This window comes from Fusarium graminearum, chromosome 2, assembly GCF_000240135.3.
Source record: "Fusarium graminearum PH-1 chromosome 2, whole genome shotgun sequence".
NCBI classification, from domain to species: Eukaryota; Fungi; Ascomycota; class Sordariomycetes; order Hypocreales; family Nectriaceae; genus Fusarium; species Fusarium graminearum.
In genome coordinates, this window is record NC_026475.1 from 8541856 (window position 1) to 8566196 (window position 24341).

Sequence of the window (24341 nt, forward strand, 5' to 3'; positions counted from 1 at the left end):
TTATAAACTTGACCCACAGTTAAGTGAAATTTACCAGTATTCGTAACTACTATTCAAGTGGAGCAGAAACCCCCCCAATGGTCCTCTATCTTGATGGTATTATTGATGCCTATCCAATCCTGAGATAATGTTCCTCTAGTCATGTCGAAGAATAACCTCCATCCACAAAGATTGTTTGCCCTGTAACTGTAGCACTCGCATCACTCGCCAGATACACAGCAATCCCCGCAAAATCTCTTGGCAGACCATTCCTTCCTACCATAGTTCTTGCTGCATGAGCCTCGGCCTTTGCAGGGTCGTTGAATGCAACGCGAGTCATGGGTGTGTCGACGACACCCGGTGCGATGGCATTGCAGAGAACACCATGACGAGACCATGCTTCTGCTTGGGATCGTGTCAGGCCCAAGAGACCTGCTTTGGATGCTCCATATGCACCGCTATTGCCATAACATCTAAAAGCCTGCTGGCTGATGATGTTGATGATGCGACCCCAGCCATTTTCTGCCATCTTTGGTCCAAACGCCTGTCCTAGAGCGAAGGGCGCGGTAAGGTTGACGGCAATCGTCTCATCCCAGGCTCCTTGAGAAAGGTCGTTCATATGAGGTCTATAATTGACAGCTGCAGCGTTGATGAGGATATCAGGTGACCCGACAGTCGCCTTGATAGCTTGGATGGCATCTCGCACAGACGCTGGGTTTCCAAGATCAGCGACGATAGCTTCAGCGGTGACATGCAGATCAGCAAGATGATCGATGGTATCCTGCAGGGGTTTCGGCCTTCGCGCGATAAGAACAATCCGACAACCAGCACGTCCTAATGCGATGGCCATCTCTCTTCCTATTCCGGAACTTCCTCCAGTGATGACAGCGACTTTGCCAGCAAGGCTGAAGAGGCTGGAAAGATAGCTCGAAACGGCTTGCGCGCTTGGTGCCATGGCGTTGCAGAAGAGCCTAGCCCAGTAAAGTTTGTACTATCGAAACAATCGAGGGAGGATATTGGGATACAGGTTGGTAAATAAAGACCAGGGAATAGTGGCATGTGCTGCGTTGACTCAGCTTTTTTTGCGTCTTGTGAGCGAAATCGGCTGACACGACTTTGGTTCACGAGATGTCACTTTTTGCGCATGCGGGGTAAATAACCGTGACCCGAATTTAATCTTGGTAGATATTTCAACAGCGCAAATAATCAACGAAATTGGTCAATATCAACATGACATAAATTAATCTATACATTAACTCGACAAAGGTAATACAGCTATAACTAATCTCATGACGCAGTCTCAATCTGCACCACAGTCAACCACCATGTCTCCGTTCCAATATCAACGACACCAGGCCCATTCACCTCAAGGTGAGCGATATGCTCACTCAGAGCACTCATAGGTCCCAGCGGTCCAGCACTCTTATTTCCTTCCGCCGAAGCTTCTAGTATCGCTTTGACAGACACTCCAACAACCTCGGAAAGTTGCTCAGTGTTGACTAGCGTAGCATGAAGACCTCTCTTGTTCAACCAGTCGTGATTCGCAACTGTGACATACGCGACAGCTCTTTCAGCGGGTGTTTTGGGCTTCTTCACAGCCGCTGCAATTGTTCGTCCAGGTAGCCCAACAATAGTTCCCACGGCTCCAAGGGCAGCGCCTACGGGAATAGATATAACGCCACCTACGACTCCAAATGCTGCGCCAATGATGTTTCCCCTCTTTGCATTCGCGGCAATGCTCTTTCCAACGCTCTTGGCATGATTTCCGACTCCCTTGACATACGAAACTGGTTGTTGGCCCATAGTCTTGGCCACGTCTCCGGCATGGTTGATGGCCTTCTCACCGACTTTGGCGGTCATGAAAGCCGAGATGGTATCGAGAAACGCAGACCAAGCTTCTTGGGTGATACCATGGCCGAGAAGTGCGGGCGCGTAAGCTTTGAGAAACGGGGATGTTTGAGAAGGTGTTTCTTGTGGTATGGCGATGGGGGCTTCTTTGCTTGTTGAAACTTCAGAGTATGTAGGAAGAGAAGATTCAGGAAAGTCGAAGGGGTTCTCTGCAGTAGGGATTTTGTCATTCGATTGAGGCTGAGCTTGTGATGAGGGACCGGCTTCTGTGTATGCGGGAGCTGGAGCTTGTTGAGGCTGGGTCTGGTTGGCCATATGCTCTGCTTCTTTGCTGGAAGACATTATGAAGATGAATAAAGAAACAAGTTATTTATGAAGAGAATAGTTGATTGTTGAGCGTCCAGATTGAATGATTTGACCTGATCCTGACCAAAGTTGGGAGCAGCAGTGTCATTCTTATATCAACCCAAAGACCATTTAACTTCCTTCAGCTTGGATCGGCCACTTCGTCATCGGGTAGAGCGGCATTTGCACAGTAACGTCTCAGCCCTAGAACTGTCCGACTCTAACCAATGGGAGACTCCGATTATTGTCCCGAGTGGCTCTGAACTTCGAATGGGTTGACCAAAACAGTTAGAGCGACTGTAAGCGAAAACGAGAAGGATCCCGACGCCAACACCCTTGCATGACATGAACTAAGAGAGGCAGTGCTTGAAAGGTATTCCTCTTCCATCAAGAGCCGCATGTTAAAACTTTGATACCGTATCAATGACTAGAATAATTCTGTCAAGTTAAGTAGTTGAGTTAGTGATAGAATATATTTGAGCGTTATTGAATCCTAGCATCACAACCTATCCTTATTGCCCTGAGCCCCAAACCATCGAGAGAAACCAGCAGTCTTACAAACCGTCTACTCTCTCAACCCAAGCATTGAACTCGAATTGATGCCAGGTAGTATACTCACACATTTCCGGCCTCCCAATAAGTCGTCCTCCATTCTTTATTGTTTTCGAGTCATTGGTGTCTTTTGATCCATGCTCGCTAGCCTCCAATATCTTCGTGCATGCTCGCACGACTCAAAATGCCTCTGGAAACCGGCCACAGAGAAAGACATATCGCGCTCTACACAGTTCCGGGGAATATCAGACAGTGCAAAGCCCTGACTCATAGCCCCGAACCGCCCACTGACGAATGCTTTCTCACATCCCTTGCAGCTTACTCCACGCTCAACCTTCATTTTCCACCAGTTTGGCGTAGGGTATGCGATGCATGCTGCCGAGCGATAGTGCAGCCAGCCTTTGTGAAGATCGACTCTACGATTGCCTTCGATATGGGCAAGTAACCGGATCCTTCTAGGTATATCTGTTGCCAGTATACCCGCAGTGTCTTTCCGCATCATCATGGGATTGGCCCAGTTCTGCATTGTTAGAATACGGCAGTCTGTTCGGCTGGGTATATCTCCATCCATGATATGGTCCAAGAGTATTCCGAGGTGATAAACATGGTGGTTTTCTACCACAGCCAACTCTGATTCTTCACGAAGGCAGTTGTAGCAACAGCGTGTGCAGGTCGGGAGGAAAAGGAGACTTCCAAACTCCCCACACATGGTGCATTTCTCTGTATTGAGAACACGGTAGAGGTTATCGTATGTCACATGAGGACTCAAACCTGTTCGAGCAAGCGCCTTGATGCCCTCGAAGCCGTGCTGTGCAACATGTCGGTATTGGGGGATCCCATTGGCAATGCAACGTAGTTGGTGGCTGGTATCCCGGAAATTGTGGAAAGACTTGACGTCTAGTAGCAATACGATATCGGAAATTACCTCCGGTGGCAGCTTGTATATTGACGCTGTGTCGTTTGTTGTTTGTGGGGCTAAAGACGATGATGTGGTTAGTGAACACTTGAATAATGTATCGGGAGCTTTTCTGGGATTCGTTTGAAGCAGTGGGAAATAGTATATTCTTCGGTGGTAAGAACAAGTTCGAAGGATAGCCTCTTGGTTTTCTAATATTTCTGACATATTAATGGATAGTAGATTGATTAGTGGTGAGGTGTAGAAGAGGTGCAAATTGTAATGACAAGATCGATGTATGAGTTCAGAATGAGATGCAAAATAAGAGCAGAATTGCCGTTTAAATATATGAGAGGAAAAAATAATTCCAAACGTTATACATTGAAAGTTTTCTAGAATCTGCAAAAGTAGAAGATAAATAACTATATTCACTGAAATACACTCGTATTAATCTACTGCTATCATTGAAATGTGATATACAGTCGGTTTATACAAACTATATTTATTAAAATTTTATTGATCAGAACTCTCACTCTTTTATACACTTTCTTTCTTTCTTTCTTTCAACACAGATTTCACCATACTTTTCTGAACTTATGCACTACCCGCCCAGGATACAACCGATGACCCCTAATGCCCCAGAAACAGCCTTCTATGATTACTTTTTATCTAAGCGATAATCTTTAAAAGTTAGCTGTAAAATACTTTAAATGATAGGATAAATATCTTACTCAGATATCGCACATGAGCATGCATTGATCGCTGCCGAGCTTCGTTGGTAGTGGCTCTTGAGGTAATTCGCTTTGCATTTGTCGATAATGTTGGATGCCTCTTGAGCTTGCGCGCGAAGCTTTCTCTCTGGCTGATATGAACGGCGTGGACAATCGCTCCATGAACGGTCGACTGGCATATCGTCTCATTTGAGGAAACAGGGATGCTAGTGTAAATGGTTGTCTAGTCAAACGTCGCATTTGTGGGAATACGGTACCGACGCCAGTGTGAATGGCCGCAGTGGCGGATACCTGGGACCACTACGAGAATGTTTGAAATACAATGCTTGAAAGAGAACGTGTGAAAAGAATGTGTAAAAGAGAATATTTGAAGGACAGAACGCGTGAAAGAGAGAAAGTGCAAGTGGGAAGATGACATAATATCAGGTAGCAGAAACGTTAACCTCCTAAGTATTCAGTTACAAAAATAAATAACCTAAAAACTTTAGTCCAAGTAGCATAAGCTAATCTACTAATTTCATCTCTTATGATTCTAGCGGCCAATTCTTCTGGTACCCTGGGGGTTGTCGCTCGGGCGACGTCTGAGCATTGAAGAGTAACCGCCAAGGGGCTGGTTAAGCCAGCGTTGTGTAGCGGCTAAAGATCATCTGAAAAGGTCCATGATAGATAATGGGATGGATATCCGGATCTTGATGAGGGAGTGGCGTAGTTAAATTTGATAGTGTGAATGGCTGATTATGTAGGGTCAGTAAGAAGAGAAAGAATCACAACCTTGAATTCTTCTGGCGTCTGTATCCTTAAGTGTTAAAAATAAAAAGATTTTCATGAAAACTAGTTACATGATAGAAACAATGGATTAGTAAACGCGAACATATGGTGATACTCGTATTCTATTACTTGCTAGCTACTTCTGCATGCTTCACACGTGGTACAAGTACCTTGTCATTAATATACTCGTATTCAAGTTCCGTCCGCGTGCCTCGATCCTCTTGAAACGAGACTCTTATAATTCTCTTGACAACTTTCAATATATCTGCAAGATCTGGAAATCTCGTCTTCACATCAAGTGTGACAATTTTGATAGCGTTGTTGGCTTTACGAGCACTGCGCGCAAAGCGTTGTACCGCTCCCATGTCTCGAGGTTCAATGACGTCTGTCTTCATGCTGATCCACAGGATGTTCTTTATCCCGATGAGCCTTTTGTAATCGATTAAAGGCATGGAGCCATCATCAATGACAGCGTAGATGAAACGTGGCGAAATGTCATCAGGGAAGTTTGGTGAGATAGTCGATGCTGTGCCGTCTTCTGCTAAAGCTGTTGACAATTGGTTCGCGAAGCTGAAAAGCTCGCTCTGGGCACAAGGTAAAATGTTGACCATTAGATTCTGGGTAAATGCCAAGGCTGTTGAAATCAGGCAGTAGGATGATTGCCCTATAAAGTCAAATGTCTTTGTCGCCGGTTCGAGTGTGCTGACGTTGTTGCTTTGCAAAACTTTGTTCCACTCGTCCATAGAAGGATATTCCAGCGGTCCAGATCGCGCCTCTACAGTTTTGTTAGTAAAAGTTTCCCTGGAAGAACATGTTGGTGAACATACCAGACCACATATTCGCATTCACGCCCAATATGAGATTATAGGCTGGCGAGATATCTGAAAGGCCGACGAGGACAAGGACGCCGCCAGGAACGATGAGTTTTCTCAGGTTCCTCAGAGCCTCAGTTAAATAATTCGCTGTATATAAAATATTGTTGACGATGACCACGTCGAAAGACTCTGGGCTAAATCCTTGGTCAAGGGGATCATGGTTGATGTCGAAAGCTTTGAGTTGGAATGGACCCTTTAATGAGGCCTTTATTTGCTGCAGTACCGGAAGCGATCGGTCTGTGATGCTGTAGGATATACCTTTCTCGCCAGCAAAGGCACTGAAGAGAGTTTCTGTCATGTTGCTCGTGCTCGATCCAACTTCGAGGACATGTTGAACAGGTTTCTTAGTCGAGAAATAAGATAGATACTCTCCAAGGTGAGCCTTCATCTTCTGCACCAGCTCCATACCATTCAGCATGCGATGGAGTTTGTTGTCTTGAACCAGTGACCGGATAGGATCAACAGTTCCTTGGAAGATACCTCCAAGATTAGGACCAATCCTAGCAAGTATCTCTCCCTCGAGACCCATTTGTGTCAAGGAAGAAAGAATTTCGATCATGGCAGTCATTGTAACATCGCTCAACACCAATTTGCCCGCCTGAGAAGCGTTATAGGCGCTCATCCATTGGTATAACTTCTTTCTGGAACCTGTAAATGAGGCAGGATCAAAGTCCGGGATATCCATCGGAATATTGTTGAGAGATGCGCGGATTATGAGCGCTGCTGCGCGGGCGATTATTATTTGATGGTCTGCTGTTGCTTTGTTGAGGGGAGTTCTGGGTCTCTTGTTATTACCGGTGTAGAAGTTGGAATCAATTTCCCATTCGATGTGGTGGACTGAGTCCCAGTCGTCATCATCTTGGATGAATGGTTCATCTCTGATGATGGGTTGGACAATGGACATGGTTGAGATATTTCAGTAATACGAGATGGGAGAGACAGCGATAAGATAAGATATGGGAAATAGTAGTAACTTAGACAGAAAAGATGTCAAGGTTTCAGGTGCCAAGGCAGTATTTATGTCCCTCAATAATCTCACCATTTCTAAGGTTGGGGTTGACATTTTGGGTAGTGCATGTCTCGGAGCCGCAATCTAACTTGCACAGTACAAGCATGTGAGTGACGTTAACCATGTCCTGGTCCTTGACTAAAGACCCCAGGGGGCAAAGTTCCAAGCCGAGCTTCCGATACGTGCCCGCGTTTTTGTCACTCTGAGAAGAAGCAATAGTCACACCACATTTCAAGTTGATATTGACTTGTGACATTTTGTCTCCTGACTGTACTGATACACTCTGACCAATTTTGGAAGAGGAAATATCTCTCATATTGTACTCACAGACCCCGAGATGCCGAAGTTTACCGGCCACAGCAACCGAGTCTGAGAGTTGTCTTTCGAAGACAGATTGACTATGTAACCTTCGAACCTCAATCATATTATACTTTTTAGACCTGACGATAAGGTTTCCATCTTCAATTACACTTTTTCGAGCATCATGACTCCAATGCTCGCAATACTTTTTAGACATGATAACGTTTAAAATGTGTTGTACAGAAAGTTTGAGAGTCTTCATCCGCCCGGCGTCCAGCCAGTAGCAGGCCAACTCTCAGGACTTATATCAGGCCAATACAGTCCTTGCGCTCCATCATGATACATCGACGCATCGATAAACTGCAAATCCAGCACTGGCTGCGATAAGAGCTCCTGCAATGAAGGCTCTGACAGCGCCATCCCAGCTGTCGGGTTGGGAAACCCTCCGACATCGATGCCTTCAAATTGCTGCATCACAGCGTCTGGCGCAAACTGTCCTCGTCGCGTCGCCATGCATACCTTCATAGCGTCAACATGCCTACAAAATTCCTCCGCTGCAAAGTTCCCGTTTTCTTTCAGTTGGGCTAGGAACTGCGCAGCTGACTCGAATTGCTCCTTGTCGCTGCGCGATTCTTTGCCGTCGATGAGGCTCGATATGGCGAGGACTGTGGCTGCCGCAAAGAGATATTGCGTGTAGAAGTAGTCAAATGTTGCAAAAGAGCCGTCGATCCAGCATTCGATCAGCAGTCGGCATGAGTGTCGTGCGCAGCGGACGCAGGCTTCCGATAAGGTCATTGCTGAGACGGGAATTTGAGGTTCAGTACGTGGTTGCGTGTCCCATGCTGCAACGTGGGTTCGAAGAACATGGAGAAGAATAGGTCGAGTAGCCGTGATGGCAACCTAGATTCGTCAGATATGTTCATCCTTGTGGTAAAATACTTACTTGGTTGAAGTATAAGTGCAGTGACAGAGGCTTGGGGCTTGGTTCGGGGGCATCAGTTGGCTCAATGTGCAGATGAGCAGGTAATTCTTCCACAAACGCTCTCAAATCTTTCAACGCCTCTTGAACCCTTTGCGAAAGCGTCTTCTGCTGCGGCCTCCTCGTGTAGATCGAATTGATGACTTTTGCAGCCAGACCTGCAAGCCGTATACTGGCGATGACGTACGACGAGTCTGTAAAATCGTCCGAAGGTGTCTCAAGGACTGGATCGGTGGGCAAGTCAACTTGTATCTCGTCTTCACGTATCGCTACAGGATGGCCCAGTCTCGATGCCCACATGCGATCAAAGCTATAGGCCGTCCACCACACGCGATTCCTGTGCTCTCGAGCGCCAGCATCGCGGAGCTGTGATTCTGGCACGTTCAGATTCAGGCCCATGACTACACTGAGTCGAACTGATGAGCCTGCTAGTGCATAGGCTGTGTATCGACGATTCAGAGCTAGCGAGTAGAATGACTGGAAGGTTAGATATGTTCTTTTGTGATTTGTTACGTAGACCTACAAGAAGTAGACGGATTTCGACAGCATCAATGCGTGGCCTTTCACTGATGATCCGGAGTATCCTTGTAGCCCGGGCAAAGTATGCCATACCAGGGAAGTTCTTGTCTTTTGCCGCTGTCCGTGTCGAGTACATTTCGCCAATAGCGAATAGAACCCACAACTTACTCTTGAGTAACGAATCCGTGGAGTGTGGGTTTAGAATCGTCTGCTCAAGGCCTTCTAATATCTGACTCTTACGCACGATATAGTAGCCCCTGCTAACATACTTCAACGCAACATTGACGAGAAGTCGTGCCCGAGACGGAATAGGCCAGGGACAATCTTCATCTGAAAGAGCAAGAAGCGTCTCATCAGGTGCGTAGTTAACTCTGGGTATGTGACTATGTCCCGGCTCCGATATGGCTTGCCTAAAGCGAGTGGCAAAGGCAGCATCGGAAGCTTCACCGATGAGGACAGGGGTATGGAGGACATTCATGTCAAAGAACCAAGGCCGTTCTTCCAGTAAAGTTCCCTGCAATGTGGAAGGTGCTTCTATTTGGTTGGTAGACGGTATGGGCACGTCTGGGATAGTGGACTCTGGAGGAGATTTGGGGTCTGCATTTTGATCACGAAGACGTTTATTCTCGGCAACGAGATCATCGATGTACCTATTGCAATTGATGAGAATGATGAAAGAATGGGGAAGGAACGGCGACTATACTGTTGGCTAACTTTGACAAGTCTATTCTTACGCGGATAAGAGCACTCGGCGCCTTTACTCGCCTGTCGACAATTCTGACAAGGTTGACCGCCGGAACATTTAACTTTACGAGCATGGCACCTTCGACATCTACAGTTCAATTAGCGAATGCGTTTTCTAGACTGGGGCTTGTCTTACGTACGCGGTCGACTTTGTCTTTCTCTGTCGCTTTTCCGTCGTGCTCAAAGGCGTAAGGTTAGACGAGCCGACATCGTCCCTACTGTCAAGCTCCGAATCGCGAGGACTGTCATCGTTGGAAGTCATGGCGTAACCCGAAAATTGACAAGGCCAATAAACTCGAGAGATCGGGCTTCTGTAACGCAGCGCCGCAAAGCAATCTTAACCAATCTGACAACTCGATCTATGCCCCGCTTGGATCTATGACCTTCCGTTTATAGGAAGTGACTGACTTGCTTTGTTTGACTGTTGCTCGCGTGACGTGCTACAGAGAATGGGAATAACGGTGTAACATGCCGATTCTTTGCGGCGAGAAAATTCAATTTGACCGTGATGAGTCAGCATTTTCCTACTAACCTCGGGTCAATCGGCCGATCTGAGAGCTAGGCCGAAGACATCGTGGAAATTGAACGGGTTTTAGACGACTCTCATGATGATCATACTTAAAGGAGCCGACACCGCTTAATGAAGTCTTGGAAGGTCCACATATTGGCATGGAAGTGAGTAAGAGTATGCTCCTTAAAGGAGAAGTTATCTGGTAGTAAAATTCTTTCCAGGATTCTGTAGAGTTCAAATTCAATAAGTATGGACTGCACTCCATCATCTAATTTTCCTCGAAGCTTGTGATACAGACAATTTCTTTTATATCATGTTATAAATACCATAATTTCTTTGTTCATATGAGTTACCCTATTCCGTTCATCACCTTCAACAGTTGGCTATGAGTGAACCAATGAGCGAACCGAAGACCGGAACAGATGCCGAATTACAAGCAGCTCGAGAGACGTCACCTCCTCCAGAAGTCCGAGCAATAGACGATGATGTTGTCTCGATACCCAACTGGCGAAAATGGGTCATCCTCTTTGTCGTCTGTTGGATGCCTCTGCCCATGACCTTCTGGAGTACAGCCATCATGCCTGCTACCATCGAAGTAGCCTCTGAACTCAACGTACCCTTGACTACCATTAGCACAGTCAACGCTGGAGTCTTTGTAGCGCAAGCTCTGTCGGGGCTGATCTGGTTGCCTATCAGCACTATCATCGGTAGGAAATCCGCCTACCTTGCTGCAAATGCTGTGCTTTGCCTTTGTGCAATTGGATGCGCTGTGGTGCCGAATATGGCTGGGTTCGCATCTCTTTGGGTCATTGGTGGAACTGCAGGGCCGTTCTTTTTGGTGGCGGGACAAACTATCCTTGCCGATATCTTTGATCCTGTAAGTAGTTCGCAGGATTGAAGAAGTTTATAACTAATCGCCAATAGACGTCTCGTGGGACAGCTGTAGGCTTCTTTCTGGGGAGCTGTGTTTCTGCCAATTCTATTGGTAAGTCAACCGAAGACTACACTGACAACCTTGACTTACATGGCTTAGCACCCTTGATTGGTAGTGTAATCGCTACATTCACAAGCTGGAGGGTCATATTCGGCGTGGAAGCCGGCATGTCTCTCCTGGGTCTAATTCTTTCGCTCTTATTCATCCCTCGGTCAAGTGAAGTTGAGAATCCAAAGCTCGCCAAGCCTCGGCCTAGGACAAGGAAAGAGATTGTGCAAGCATTCAATCCTATGCGTGTCTTTAGCCAATACGCATACCCCAAAGTCATTATAGCTGTAAGTGTAACTGACTCCACAAGTAGGAACGAGCTGACGTGAATAGAATATCGCTTGTGGTTTCTTGGGCTTCAACCAATATGGTCTTCTCAGCTCTATTCGTCGTGTCATCAACCCTCGTTTCAATCTCACCACTCCTCTCTCCAGTGGCTTATTCTATCTTGCCCCAGGTTCGGGCTTTCTTATCGGAAGCACGGTGGGTGGCAAAATTTCTGATGTGGTGGTCAAGAGATATATACGCAAGCGAAACGGAGAAAGGCGTCCCGAAGATCGGTTGAACAGCAGCTTGCCCAGCGTTCTGATCATTTTGCCTTTGGGAACTCTGCTCTATGCATGGAGTGTGCAGCGTAAGATAGGTGGCATGGCGTTACCGATTATCGGTTCATTTATTGAGGGATTTGGACTTATGGCATCGTTCAGTGGAATGAATACATACGCTGCTGTTAAGTTGAAGCCTCTGTGCTTGCCTGATTGCTTTGCTAATTCTGTCACAGAAGTGCGTCCTACACACAGAACTGCTGTGATTACGGGCAAGTATGTTATTCAGTACTGCTTCGGCGCCATGAGTGTTGGTGGGCTAGTCCCTATGATCGACGGCATTGGAGTGGGTTGGGCGTTTACCGTCAGTATGTTACCTCCTACGTTGCAGTCAAGACGCCGCTAACCATTGACAGTTGCATCTGTATCCCTCGTTGCGGGCGTTCTTATCTTACTAATTGCAAGATTTAGCAGAACATGGAAACAGTAAAACATGTTTCATCTGGTGAGACAAATAAAATTGAGGGCAACAGATTGAATAGAGGGGATGTGATTTTAGACTAGAGGGGCAGAAAGCGTCAAAGGTCCAGATGTTGAATGATTTACCATAGAAGGAGTAGACAAAAGTTACTCTTTGCCCAAGGAGAGTTCAATGCGAGGTTTGAATGGCAACGCCACGGCAGGTCGTCGCCTCTACCACATATAGTCAATCCGTCAGTCTTCGACTGCATGAGTCTAACGTATCTGTCTTGGTTAAGAAAGCCCCATAATCCGAAGTTATTCGGGTCTGCGGCACCATTCCTCTGCCAAGACATAACAGCTCCATCAACACCAAACCTCTAAGTCGTGGCTTTTCTCGCATTCGTTACGCCTCCAGATGCATAGTTCTTGAAAAGACTAAACTAGGCGTTGAGGCGGCTTACCCCAGGTTTCTCTTGCTCTCGTTGGCTGGATCTCGCCATTGAGTTTCGTGGAGTTGCTTAGTGGGAAAGTCTCGTTCAACCCCGCCGGCATCAGACGCAAAGGAGGCGATTTACTGGTATGCCTTTCACTTGGAATGGTTATGGCTGGGGATATTAAAAACAACGTGCGGCTACCTTCCCAACGCCCAGAGTCTGTCAATCGTAAGCCGTTGACATTCTGACCATAGTTATGCTTGCAAACTTCGCGATGCAACTTTCGTTGTCGCAGCATCTGTTCCTTCTTTCTGCATACTCTGCACTTGCTTCAGCTCAGGGAGGCGCTGATGCTGACCCTTATGTCCCCGTATACACGCAATGTCCTCGAAACTTGGAGATTCGCGCTGCTAAAGATGTAGGTATTACACGCTTAGTTTATGATGTACGCTAACATTTCCAGGGCTTGTCTGATGAAGAAAGTTCATGGAGAACACGCAGAGCAAAGCAGATGATGCCTAACCTCGAAGGCTACTTGAAACTAGTCAAGATCATCGATTTTGACATCAATGAGTATATAGACAAGCTCAAAGAAGATGATGTCCCAGTCGTTGGTCTTTCTGTTTCGGGTGGTGGCACTCAGTCTGGACTAGGTGGCCTTGGTGTCTGGAAGGCCTTTGATGCTCGTTCCGATGCAGCCATCGCTGCTCGTACTGGAGGCCTGACACAGCTCCTTTCCTATATCACTGGTCTCTCGGGTGGCGGTGCTGTCACTGTCTCTCTCCTGTAAGTTCACGGCTCCATTTCTGGATCCTTTATACTTACTGTCCAGCGCGGCAAACAACTTCACTACGACAGACAACATTCAAAAGACCACCAACTTCTCAACTTCTTACGCTGAAGGACCTGATGGTAACCAGACAGACTTCTTCAATACCATCTTTGAAAACGCCGGTGCCAAAGATGAAGCCGGCTTCCCAGTGTCTGTAGCAGATACCTTTGGCCAGTTCTGGGGAACATGGCTCCCCGAGAATCAATTGTTCAGTAACTACTCCGATATTGCCAACAATGGCACAGCTTTTGCCATGGGCGATGCTCCCATGCCTGTCATGTGCTTTGCAGAGGTTGTACCTGGCAAATCTCCCGAGATCGGAAAGCTCATGTACCCAACTCTTAACACTTCCAACCTCTTCAACCTGACCGCTTATGAAGTTACACCCTACGAGTTTGGATCTTGGGCTGGTGGTCGTGTGCAAGCGTTTATACCAACCAAGTATCTCGGCACATCCATGTCTGACGGCAAACCACAGAACAGAAGCGAGTGCGTCGAAGGTTTTGATAAACTTACTCTCATGCAAGGAACTACCACAAACGCTTTCACCGCATGGTTCATTGACTCCTTCTACGGGGTTCCGATATTTGCGAAGCGTTGGTTGGAGAAGAGACAAAAGGCGAACCCTGATATTAACGATGTTCCTATCCCGGCTGATGAAGACGATAATCCGCTGGTGCAACTGGTCAATCAGACGGCTTTATACTTTGACTTGACCTTTAACCAGTCACTGTGGGCGACTTATCCTAATCCATTCGAGGATTACAACGTCGATATGAAGGATGTTTCGGAGCTTCTACTTGTAGGTTTCAGTCAACACGTGCAAAGAGTTTTGCTAACTTATTCAGATCGATGGAAGTTTGTCTCTAGACACCAACCCACTCCGTCCATTAATCATTCCCGAGCGAAAGCTTGATTTGATCATTGTCTATGAAGCATCATCTGACGCGCCCAACTCATGGAATAATGGAACAAACCTGAGACGTAAGTCGCACAAACCCTTGGTCAAGATCAATACTGACATGTCAGACACTGCCCTCGCTGCCTCTCAAGGTGACATCCCCTTTCCCGAAATTCCTGATGTCAACACCATTGTTGCCCAGAACCTCTCTTTCCAGCCCACTTTCTTTGGATGCAACGCCAGCGAAGATACTCCTCTTCTTCTCTGGCTACCCAACGCGCCATGGACAGGCTACACCAACTACTCCTACACACAATCAGAGTTCACCTCAGCCCAGCTCGACATTGCTTTTGAGAATGCCTTCCAAGTAGCTACATACGGTAACGGAAGCGTTGATGAGAATTGGCCCGCATGTCTTGCTTGTGCGGCTATCAAGGGCTCCTTACGAAGGGTGGATATTAATCTGCCCAAGCAGTGTGATGAGTGTTTCAGCAAGCATTGCTGGAATGGAACGACAAGTTCACGAAAGGCCACTGCTGCTGACTTTGACCTGAAGCCTAGACTTGATCCTGGGCTGACGTTTGAGAAGTGGAACTCCAGCGATTGGTATGGCGAATCGAGGACTAACGGTAGCAGTGGGGATAGCAAAGGAGATAACTCTGCTGGAGCCAAGGTTGGAAATAATGCTATTGGCCTCGTTCTGTCTGTAGCCGCGATGGTTTATATTCTGTAGGGGGCAATCGAGTAGCGTCTATCTTGGCTAGGCTATACCTGCATAATAATATCTAGCTATGTCGATTCAATTCATGGTTACACTTGATTTGTCATATAGACTACTGGTACACATCGTATTTGATAGCTAGAGACTTGTACCAACAGCAACACACATGACGTTTTGATGGGTTGAGATGCAACTTGATGGCAGGCCAATGACGATATGTAGGCACAATTGGACAAGGCCCCGTGTACGTCTGTCTGGAGTGACACCAAAAACCACCAAGCTCCTGTGTCTAGACTAGCAAATCTTCTAGTCAGGTTCTACAGCACTAAGCCAAGTTAACGAGTCAGGCCGTGTCCGGCGAGCTGTTTACGGTAGTGGAGATCGATGAGCCATTATGAGAACAACCCTTGAATAAATAACAATCCGGGTGCCCTGCCTAAACATCAACCTGTATCATACCAGAGTCTACTGTTCATCATGTCTACTCCTCAAAACCACGCCGTCGTCTTTGGCGCAACAGGCCTCATCGGCTGGGCCGCCGTCAATCAACTCCTCTCAAACTACCCTGCACCCAACACTTTTGCAAGCGTCACAGCCGTGAGTAATCGACCTCTGGACGCGCAGCGAACATTCTGGCCCAAAGAGTCTAGTGAAAGACCAAAGGTCCAACTTGTGTCAGGCGTGGATCTCAAAAGTGGCGAATTGAAGGAACAGTTGAAGGATAACGTAGCTGGGATTGAGATAACGACCCATGTCTTTTATTTTGGTGAGCATTGTACAGACATACAATAGCATCTGCTAACAAGAACAGTATTTGCACCACATGATGAAGACCACCAAGAGGAATGTAAGATCAATTGCGACATGATGCGCAATTTAGCATCCGCACTCAACGCGCTCTCTCCTAATTTGAAGTCCTTTGTCTACTCTGGCGGCACGAGGGTACGCCTTCCCCTGCCTTTCATAATCGCACAATCACTGACTCTCGCAGGGCTACGGCATCTACATTCCCGGTGGTATCTTCGCACCTCCACTTGACGAGTCCATGGCCGATACTATACCTGCGAATTACGCAAAGACGGTCGCTTACCCGTGGTTTCGCAGGATTCTCACTGATGCCTCGGCCGGTCGCGAATGGACGTGGACAGAGGTCTGCCCCGACGTGGTCGTAGGCTTCAGTGCAATCGGCTCGAATTACTCTCTCGCCTTGCACTGGGCGCAGTACCTTTCCTTGTATGCGAAGAACAACGGAGAAGGTGCAGAGGTTGTGTTTCCCGGCAATAAGGAAGCCTACAATGCGCGTTTCACGTCCGTCTCGTCTTCCATTCTCGGCCGTATCGCAATTCACGCGGCGCTCAATCCATCATCGTGCGGAGGCAAGATTATCAACATGTCCGATCGTGCGGAACCGACCACTTTCGCAGAAGTGTGGCCTCGTATCGCGTCGTTTTTCGGGCTCGTTGGTGTCGCGCCGGGAGGTGCCGAGGGTCAGCGACCGAGTGAATACATCGAGACTCATGGCCATCTCTTGGGAGAGTATGGTAAGACAGCGGGTGTCGGAGCAGGAAGGAAGCAGCTCGACAGTGTTGGTTGGTGGTTGACGTTCGATCGACAATTGAGCGCGGAGAGGTTACGAAGTGTCGGCTTCAATGAGGAACAAGATCCGTCAGAGGGTTGGATTGAAGCATTTTCCAAGTTTCGCGATGCCGAAATTATTCTGTAGGATTAGTCTTTTGCCTGCCTGTGGGAATCGGGGATGCCGAGAAAGAGTAAGCAATTCGGCGTAGCAGAGTAGAAAGAGGACAAGGCGGAAAAGGAAAAGAGGATCTCTGTTGCTGTTATGTCATTGTAAATCCACCATACCGAGCAAACCCCGGCGCTCCATTTCTCCGGAATCCGAAAGAAGAAAAAATGGGGAAAGGGATCACTGTTAGCCGTCGTCGTTCCTAGTCACGCACTGGCACTCTTGAGTTTTTGTTACGAAATCGACTCTTAATGATGCCAATAGAAGTCTCCCATTTTCTTCGTACCGGGTGAATCGGCTCTGTCTACTGTGTTTTGTTCCTTGGTACCGTGCTTTTTCAGATGGATTTGGTTCCGGGAGGGGAGGGGAAGTAATGGATCATCTCCGCGGCCCAACGTGCTTGGTATAAGGACGAGACGCGCTGTCGTTCTGTAGAAGCTTTGGCTTGTTCTGTTGAGAGTTTGAAGCCATCACCATCAGAGGTTAATTTCGCGACAGACATCCGAATCGAGGCTCCGGCTTAATTAAAACTTTTTGCTGTTTCATCCGACGCCATCTGACGCCATCTCAATTACATTCGACATTGTTTTACTCAATTTTCGTTTTCTGTTCAAAGATCCCACCTTTCCCATTCACCTGGTCTGGCTGGTCACGTCCCTAGATCTCATCTGCATTTACCCCAGATTTCACAACCCAATCTCATCACATCGCATCAGGCCACCCCAGTTTATCTCGATGCCGTCCTCGAACCCTAAGAAATGGACCTTCGACATTGATAGGTTCATCAATCCCTTCATTCCACCGCCGCCATGGAAACACCTCCCATATCCCATCGCCTACATTTTTGGATACCGTCACCAAAAACCCAGTAGCATTGGGAGTATACTCCCAGTGGTCTGGGCATTTATCGGCATTTTTATCGCACTATCTGTAATCGAATTGGCTTCAGAACGCATACCTTCTTTCGTTGAGAGAGGCGCTCCTATTATTGTCGGATCTTTTGTATGTTACCGCAATGGAACGAAACCGAGTAATTATGCTAACAATCACAGGGTGCGGGCGCTGTTCTCGAGTTTTACGCTATTGAATCCCCCCTCGCACAACCGCGCAATTTCTTCGGCGGTCAACTAATCGCTGCCATTATCGGTGTCAGCATCGGAAAGCTCTTCCTCCTCAGTGACAGCTTCTCCTCCATCCAATGGCTGGGTGGCGCCATCTCTTGCGCGACGGTAACGTCCATCATGGCTCTTACAAAAACAATTCACCCGCCCGCTGGTGCAACCGGCCTTCTCGCTGTGGTTGATGACCGACTTCTCCGTCTGGGCTGGTTTTTTATCCCTGTGGTGTTGTTCAACTGCACAATCATGTTCGGAGTGGCACTCCTGGTCAACAATATCCAGCGCGCGTACCCTGTGTATTGGTGGACACCTGAAAACCTACGTGCCGAGAAGACCGAAGGGGAGAGGGAGAAACCCGCGGATGTGGAAAAGGGGAAGCCGAGTGAGGTGGTGCCCGACGATGCAAGTGATTCGGATAGGCACGAGAGACATGACGGCAAAGAGATTGTGCTCAAGCCTGGTGGTGTGCTTGCTTTGCCTCAAGATCTCTTCCTTATGCAAGAGGAGCTACAGCTATTGGAGGAGATTGCCAACCGGCTATAGAGAATATAGTTTGGATAGATGGGGATTGTATCCATCACACAAAATAGCATATGATAAGAATCATTATTGATACAAATTAATCACATATATCCTGACCATCCTGACCATCCTAACCATCCCGACCACCATACATATTTTTGAGCTAATGTACCGATACATTTCACGAAAGCAGATGGCCTCATATTCTAGTCCTTCGCATTGCGAACCTGGTTACTCACAAACCTGACCATTAACGAGAGATCCGACAATTAGCATTACCCACTCATTGCACCACATTTGTCCTTCACCATCGTCAGTTACATGTGGCATAGACAGTCGACCAGTTGAGTTGTGAATTTGTTATCTTTTCTCCCCTCAACATTGAAATTATAGCTCCGTTGTGCAAACCCTCCTTTGACAACTGGTAGTGCAACACGTGTCTGATCCGCAGAGACTGTTGAAAGAACACAGGCTAGCGGATGTTACATGTATGGTCCAGTTTATACAAAGGCATGTGAAACCTTATACTTAATGAAAGTGTTGCCACGGCTTGGAGTGTGTGTGGTCTGTGAATATGGCTGGGTCTAGTTTGTGTTCCCCTTTGTTTCTGGAACCCTGGTCTATTAACATAGTGGGTGTAAGTAACCTCGCCATGTACAAGTATGCCTAGCTTCTTATGGGTAAGCAGATGTTAGTCTCGAGTGATTGGCCAAATAGTTCTTTCAGCTTGATGTGTCTATGCCAATGACAATGTTGGAGAGTGTGCCCGAGTTCTTGGAAGAGTATATGTGATTCAATATCGATCAGAGAGCAAATGATTAGTAACAGATTAAAATCTATTAAAGTGGAATAGGAGCCTGAGACTTAAATCATAAACCTGACTGAGATTGGAACATGTTGAAAAGACTTGGCTGACTTGATTGAGGTAGTTAATAGATGCATTTCGAACACGAGATTCACATAGGTATACGGCAAAACGCGCCCGATCAGATAGTAACAATATTTTCAATCTAGAAAAGGAGGTTTTGGTTAGCGTTGCTGCACCAAGAGTGATGTCAATAACAAATTCTATTGGGAAAATGCAAGTGCCGACTTCTTGGGTAGCATTGCTACAGTGGGGAAGCACAGCTGGGAATAGCTTCAAACAATACCTTGGTAGATTGGTCGATCGAAACTAAACAGTTTGATGAGACAAGGTTAATGTCTAGCGCCCGAATGATTGAAACAATACAAGATCGTCATCCAACTAAAGCGGTTAATACAGTCGATGTTGAAATTAAGTTCAGACTCTCAAGAAACATTTCTCTTGGCTTACCATCAGCCGACAACCCCCTGCTGATCAGGTATCGCGATGCCCAGAGATTGGCTGGAATATGCTGCAGGTTTACAAAGCCTGGGAGCTGGAGCCAAGAGTAGCATTGGGGAGTATGACACTGGTGCAGTGTGTCAATGTGACCCTATGCGGGGGGGTCTGATAGCTCTCCTGTTCTCCACCATTTGCCCTGATAGCTTCACAATTCAAGCTGTTGCAGTTGTGGCGATCCTTGGCCTAGGCATGGAATCATGTTTAGCTTGCGGGATTTGCCGTTGAACCGATGCATCGTAACGACAAGTGCAACGGTGTTTGGTGAGCTTGTAGCGGTGAATGTAACGGTTCTACAGCCCGTGGCCTGGAGTCGAAGCCGGCGCCGCCCATAGCGCCGTGGTTTTGGATGGTTACACAAAACCTCACCACCAACAAATCACTTGTGATATCGCATCTCGTGCGTCAAACATCCAGTCGGCGGAACTCAGCCTCAGTTAAAGCCGATCTTGGTCGGAAACAAAAGAACGAAAGCAAAGACCACCCAACATGGCAGGTCAGATTTTGAAGGGTCTAGATGCAGGCGGTGAGACACAATGGCGCGTGAGCGACAGGGGTCTTTTTCAATGAGGAAGATGGGGATCACATGTGCGGGGAGTACGAAGGAGGGAGTAAGATGGACAATTTGGTCCGGTCTGGGCTGTTCTGGCAGGGAGATGAGACAAAGGAGTGCATTCCCTGGCTTTCGATCGCCGTTGGATTGTAGTTGAAAGGGCAATTTGGTTAGAAACATAAGAGGTTGAAAGCAAATTGTGAATAAAAACAGGCTGGGCTGTCATCATCGTTACTCCACAGTTGACTGTTTATTCTGAAGCTTAAACCAGGGCCAAGACGTATTGAGAATAAGTGCGACAGAACAAAACCTCCGAATTAGCCGCCCATAACGGATTTCGCACATGGGGAACCAGTCCACGAGTAGGCTATCAATATGTGTGTTTGTGCGCCCGCTTAAGTACAATCACAAGTCAACTCCTCCGACTTGAATTGAGATATTGCCAAGTCCCAGGGAAAGTTTTGCCCAGGTTTCTCCACTGAATTGGCTCACGCTAGGGAGATGGTCACACAGATTACAGTCAGTGCAGTCCGTACTGGGGGAGGTACCTGTAAATCGGAACACTCTGAACCTCTCTGTTTGCTACACAGAATTGACAGTTTGGGAAATACATGTACTATGTTACAATTGCGACTGCGTTATCTCTTCTATCAATGTCGGTCCAAGTAACACAGCAGAGGAAAACAAAGACCCTTGACTCACATTGGACAAAGACAACACCAAGAAAAGTGACAAGTCTAGGCAGTTCCCTCCAGAGCATGCATCGTACCCTCCATTACGATAGCCTAGACCCTTGGTCCTTGGCCTATAGCTCCCCACTACTCTATTCTCCTCAGCGGGTGACCCCCCGCGCCTCTTTCTCCCTTGAATCCCAACTTTTTGGATCATTTCCTGCTTGTCAATTGATCGATCCATCCTCCAGGCGACAAACACAAAAAGGCCTCGGCGCCAGTCGCTGTTCACTCGACCCTTGTTTCTTGTATCTATTATCTTGCTCTCTTGTTTCTCCCTTTGCTTGTAGAGAGTTTCCTCTTGCGGCGTCGTCTTGTGTCTGCGCCTCCTCCGCACGAAACGATCGCGACACGAAAGAACAATTGTTAGAATACTGTACAGTCACACAGAGCCCACAGTCTCGCCATGTCGTCTTCGCCGACGACGACGGCTGCGGCCGTCACGAGTGCCCATCCCCAAGGAGGCATCATCGAAGGCCTCAACCCAATTGTGTACAACCCCAAAGACCCCATCACTCTCTTCATTGTCCAAGCTTTCGTTATCATCATCTTCTGTCGTCTTCTTCAATGGCCTCTCTCCAAATTCGGCCAACCGCGCGTCATCGCAGAAGTTATTGGAGGCATTGTCCTCGGTCCTTCCGTCATGATGCGCATTCCCGGCTTCAAGGAGAACATCTTCCCTACTGAGTCAATGCCCGTCCTGTCCAATGTCGCTACAATTGGTCTCCTGCTCTTCTTGTTTCTCGTTGGACTCGAAGTTGATACACGCATGTTCAAGTCCAATTGGCGTGTCGCTGTTAGTGTTGGTCTTGCCAGCATGATGCTTCCTTTTGGTCTCGGTGTCGCTGTTGCTTGGGGTCTGTACGAAGAATACGGAAGTGAGGGAACTATGAAGGATATGGAGTTTGGCACCTTTGCGCTCTTCATTGGAACTGCGCTCGCCATTACTGCCTTCCCTGTTCTTTGTCGTATTCTCTCTGAGCTTCAGCTTCTCAGCACTTCTGTCGGTGTCACAGTCCTTGCTGCCGGTATCGGAAACGATGTCGTCGGTTGGGTTCTGCTCGCTCTCAGTGTCGCTCTGGTCAACAATGCCAATGGCCTCACAGCGCTGTATGTATTCTTGACTGCAGTCGCATGGGTCCTTTTCCTTGTCTACGCAGTGCGCCCTGTCTTTCTCTGGGTATTGCGCCGGACGGACAGTATCCAGAACGGCCCATCTCAAGGCATCACTACCTTGACTCTGCTTCTGGTCCTGGCCTCTTCTTGGTTCACTGGTAAGTCATCCACCCCAAGTCAATTAACACCCCGGTCTAATACACGACACAGCCGCCATCGGTGTTCACGCTATTTTTGGTGCCTTCCTCATTGGTCTTATATGTCCTCACGATGGTGGTTTTGCCATCAAACTGACTGAAAAGATTGAGGATCTCGTGGGATCAATTCTCTTGCCTCTCTACTTTGCACTCTCTGGCCTCAACACCAATCTGGGCCTGCTTGATGATGGTACTACTTGGGGATACGTCGTTGCAATTATCGCATGCGCTTTCTTTGGCAAGATCATTGCCGGTACCCTTGCCGCGCGCTTGACCAAGTGTCTTTGGCGAGAGAGTTTTACCATTGGTGCCCTTATGAGTTGTAAGGGTCTTGTCGAGCTGATTGTCTTGGTAAGTAGATGTCGCCAATCATGCGACTACCACTAACATCGTTGTAGAACATCGGTCTTCAAGCTGGCATTCTTTCGCCACGAACCTTCACAATGTTTGTCGTCATGGCAGTGGTAAGTATCTCATATCCTTGCATAATGCGTCGCTAATCATGCTAGGTCACTACCGTCACAACATCACCACTCACCAGATGGCTCTACCCTCTCTCGTACCGCCTCAAGGTCGAGAAGTGGCGCCGAGGAGAGATCGACTGGGATGGAAACCCTCTTCAAACCGAGGCTCAGAGTTCTGAACATAAGATGGAAGAGGCTCTTGATAAGTCTCAGACCAACCGTCTCATCCTCCACCTCCGCCTCGATGCCCTTCCTGGCCTGTTCAACCTCGTCTCACTTCTTGGTGGATCCCGAAAACAAACTGTTCCTGCCATCACTCCCACAACCAACGATGTCAACGCAGATGCTACTCCTGCTGAGGAAAAGACCCAGGTCATTCCCAGTCGCCCGTTCGAGGTTCGTGGTGTTCGGCTTATGGAGCTGACCGATCGAACTTCGTCGGTTATGCAATCTGCCGAACTCGATGAGTTCGCTTCTCGCGACGCCGTCTTCTCCGCTTTCCAGACTTTCTCTCGTCTCAACGGTGTCGCCGTAGCTGGCCAAGTATCCATCATCCCAACCAACGCCTACGCCGAAACTATTGTCAAGTTTGCCGAAGAAGCCAGGTCTGACTTCATGATCATTCCTTGGAGCACATATGGTGGTATCGCTGAGGAAAGCTCCACTGCCGCCTTGATCGAGACTGGCAACATCAACGATCGTTTCTTTAGTAGAACTTACATCGATTATGTCCAGAACGCTATCGAGCGATCAACTTGCACCACTGGTATTTTCATCAACCGCGTCCCTCACGACGTTTTGACCAGGAAGCCCACCCTTACACGAACTCGCACCGGTCTGTCTGTTCACAGCGCCCATGATGGCGCAGTCGTTCAAAGGCCTGTTGATCAGCGCCAGATTATCTTCGTGCCCTTCATCGGTGGCAAGGATGATCGCGCCGCCCTACTCTTTGCTCTTCAGCTCGCACACAACCCCCACGTCTCCATCCACGTCGTCCATCTGCACTTTAGCGAAGACGATCACGAAGCACTCAATGCATCGCCTGACAGCGATCCTTCCACGGGTAACGACCTTGGAAAGAACGCCGTTGACTTCCCATCTGCGAGTGACATGGACCTCCTGAGCACAGCAAAGAACAACGCTGCCGGTAAACTCGAAGGCCGCGTCACATTCCTCGAGATCCCTGTTGATTCAGTCCGCAACCTGCCTGATCTTGCTGTAGCTCATGCCCGTGAACTCGTTGGCAAGTCCCGCTACAGCGTCGGCGATTTAATCATCGCTGGCCGTTCGCACCCACTGTTTGACAATCTTCTTGTGGAGGACTTTGGAGTGGAGAGAGACTTCCAGCGCACAATTGGTGTGCTTGGAGATAGGTTTGCTAGAGCAGGCGTTGATGCTGGGCTGTTGGTTATTGACGACAAGCAAGCCAAGGCGTAATTTTGGTCAAGGATTTGAGGTTGGATTTATAACAATTTGAAGCATATCGGAGTATACACATTGGGCGATTTTAGTACCATATACTATATTGGGTTTGACATTTATGAGATATGAACACGTATTACACTTACCATCTTTTTGAAATCTCTCGTGCTCAGTGAACA

At 47.7% G+C, this 24341-nt stretch overlaps 10 protein-coding genes across 10 annotated transcripts; 5 read left to right on the plus strand and 5 right to left on the minus strand.

Annotated features, from left to right (window-relative positions):
* Positions 1-139: 139 nt before the first annotated feature.
* Positions 140-934, minus strand: FGSG_02829 (uncharacterized protein; the record flags this gene model as incomplete). Its single annotated transcript, XM_011324680.1, has 1 exon — positions 140-934. One exon carries the CDS (start codon positions 932-934, stop codon positions 140-142), a length of 795 nt encoding a protein of 264 aa, XP_011322982.1.
* Positions 935-1266: 332 nt separating this feature from the next.
* On the minus strand, positions 1267-2205 carry FGSG_02828 (uncharacterized protein; the record flags this gene model as incomplete). The annotated part of the gene is made up of 1 exon (XM_011324681.1): positions 1267-2205. The coding sequence occupies exon 1, from the start codon at positions 2167-2169 to the stop codon at positions 1267-1269; it is 903 nt and encodes a 300-aa protein (XP_011322983.1). The 5' UTR covers positions 2170-2205.
* Positions 2206-2827: 622 nt separating this feature from the next.
* Positions 2828-3847, minus strand: FGSG_02827 (uncharacterized protein; the record flags this gene model as incomplete). Its single annotated transcript, XM_011324682.1, has 1 exon — positions 2828-3847. The coding sequence occupies one exon, from the start codon at positions 3845-3847 to the stop codon at positions 2828-2830; it is 1020 nt and encodes a 339-aa protein (XP_011322984.1).
* A 2057-nt stretch (positions 3848-5904) lies between these two features.
* FGSG_02826 (uncharacterized protein) lies at positions 5905-6522 on the minus strand (the record flags this gene model as incomplete). Its single annotated transcript, XM_011324683.1, has 1 exon — positions 5905-6522. One exon carries the CDS (start codon positions 6520-6522, stop codon positions 5905-5907), a length of 618 nt encoding a protein of 205 aa, XP_011322985.1.
* Positions 6523-7560: 1038 nt separating this feature from the next.
* On the minus strand, positions 7561-9806 carry FGSG_02825 (uncharacterized protein; the record flags this gene model as incomplete). Its single annotated transcript, XM_011324684.1, has 5 exons — positions 7561-8202; positions 8246-8758; positions 8805-8917; positions 8969-9450; positions 9685-9806. The coding sequence occupies 5 exons, from the start codon at positions 9804-9806 to the stop codon at positions 7561-7563; spliced, it is 1872 nt and encodes a 623-aa protein (XP_011322986.1).
* Positions 9807-10452: 646 nt separating this feature from the next.
* Positions 10453-12091, plus strand: FGSG_02824 (uncharacterized protein; the record flags this gene model as incomplete). The annotated part of the gene is made up of 6 exons (XM_011324685.1): positions 10453-10932; positions 10980-11040; positions 11089-11324; positions 11371-11671; positions 11819-11950; positions 12048-12091. 6 exons carry the CDS (start codon positions 10453-10455, stop codon positions 12089-12091), a joined length of 1254 nt encoding a protein of 417 aa, XP_011322987.1.
* Positions 12092-12989: 898 nt separating this feature from the next.
* Positions 12990-14944, plus strand: FGSG_02823 (uncharacterized protein; the record flags this gene model as incomplete). The annotated part of the gene is made up of 3 exons (XM_011324686.1): positions 12990-13264; positions 13311-14112; positions 14159-14944. 3 exons carry the CDS (start codon positions 12990-12992, stop codon positions 14942-14944), a joined length of 1863 nt encoding a protein of 620 aa, XP_011322988.1.
* A 465-nt stretch (positions 14945-15409) lies between these two features.
* On the plus strand, positions 15410-16655 carry FGSG_02822 (uncharacterized protein; the record flags this gene model as incomplete). The annotated part of the gene is made up of 4 exons (XM_011324687.1): positions 15410-15698; positions 15744-15779; positions 15813-15874; positions 15924-16655. The coding sequence occupies 4 exons, from the start codon at positions 15410-15412 to the stop codon at positions 16653-16655; spliced, it is 1119 nt and encodes a 372-aa protein (XP_011322989.1).
* A 732-nt stretch (positions 16656-17387) lies between these two features.
* On the plus strand, positions 17388-18388 carry FGSG_02821 (uncharacterized protein). Its single transcript, XM_011324688.1, has 2 exons — positions 17388-17678; positions 17729-18388. Exons 1-2 carry the CDS (start codon positions 17412-17414, stop codon positions 18335-18337), a joined length of 876 nt encoding a protein of 291 aa, XP_011322990.1. The 5' UTR covers positions 17388-17411; the 3' UTR covers positions 18338-18388.
* A 2981-nt stretch (positions 18389-21369) lies between these two features.
* On the plus strand, positions 21370-24177 carry FGSG_02820 (uncharacterized protein; the record flags this gene model as incomplete). The annotated part of the gene is made up of 4 exons (XM_011324689.1): positions 21370-22237; positions 22290-22627; positions 22675-22740; positions 22786-24177. The coding sequence occupies 4 exons, from the start codon at positions 21370-21372 to the stop codon at positions 24175-24177; spliced, it is 2664 nt and encodes an 887-aa protein (XP_011322991.1).
* Positions 24178-24341: the final 164 nt, after the last annotated feature.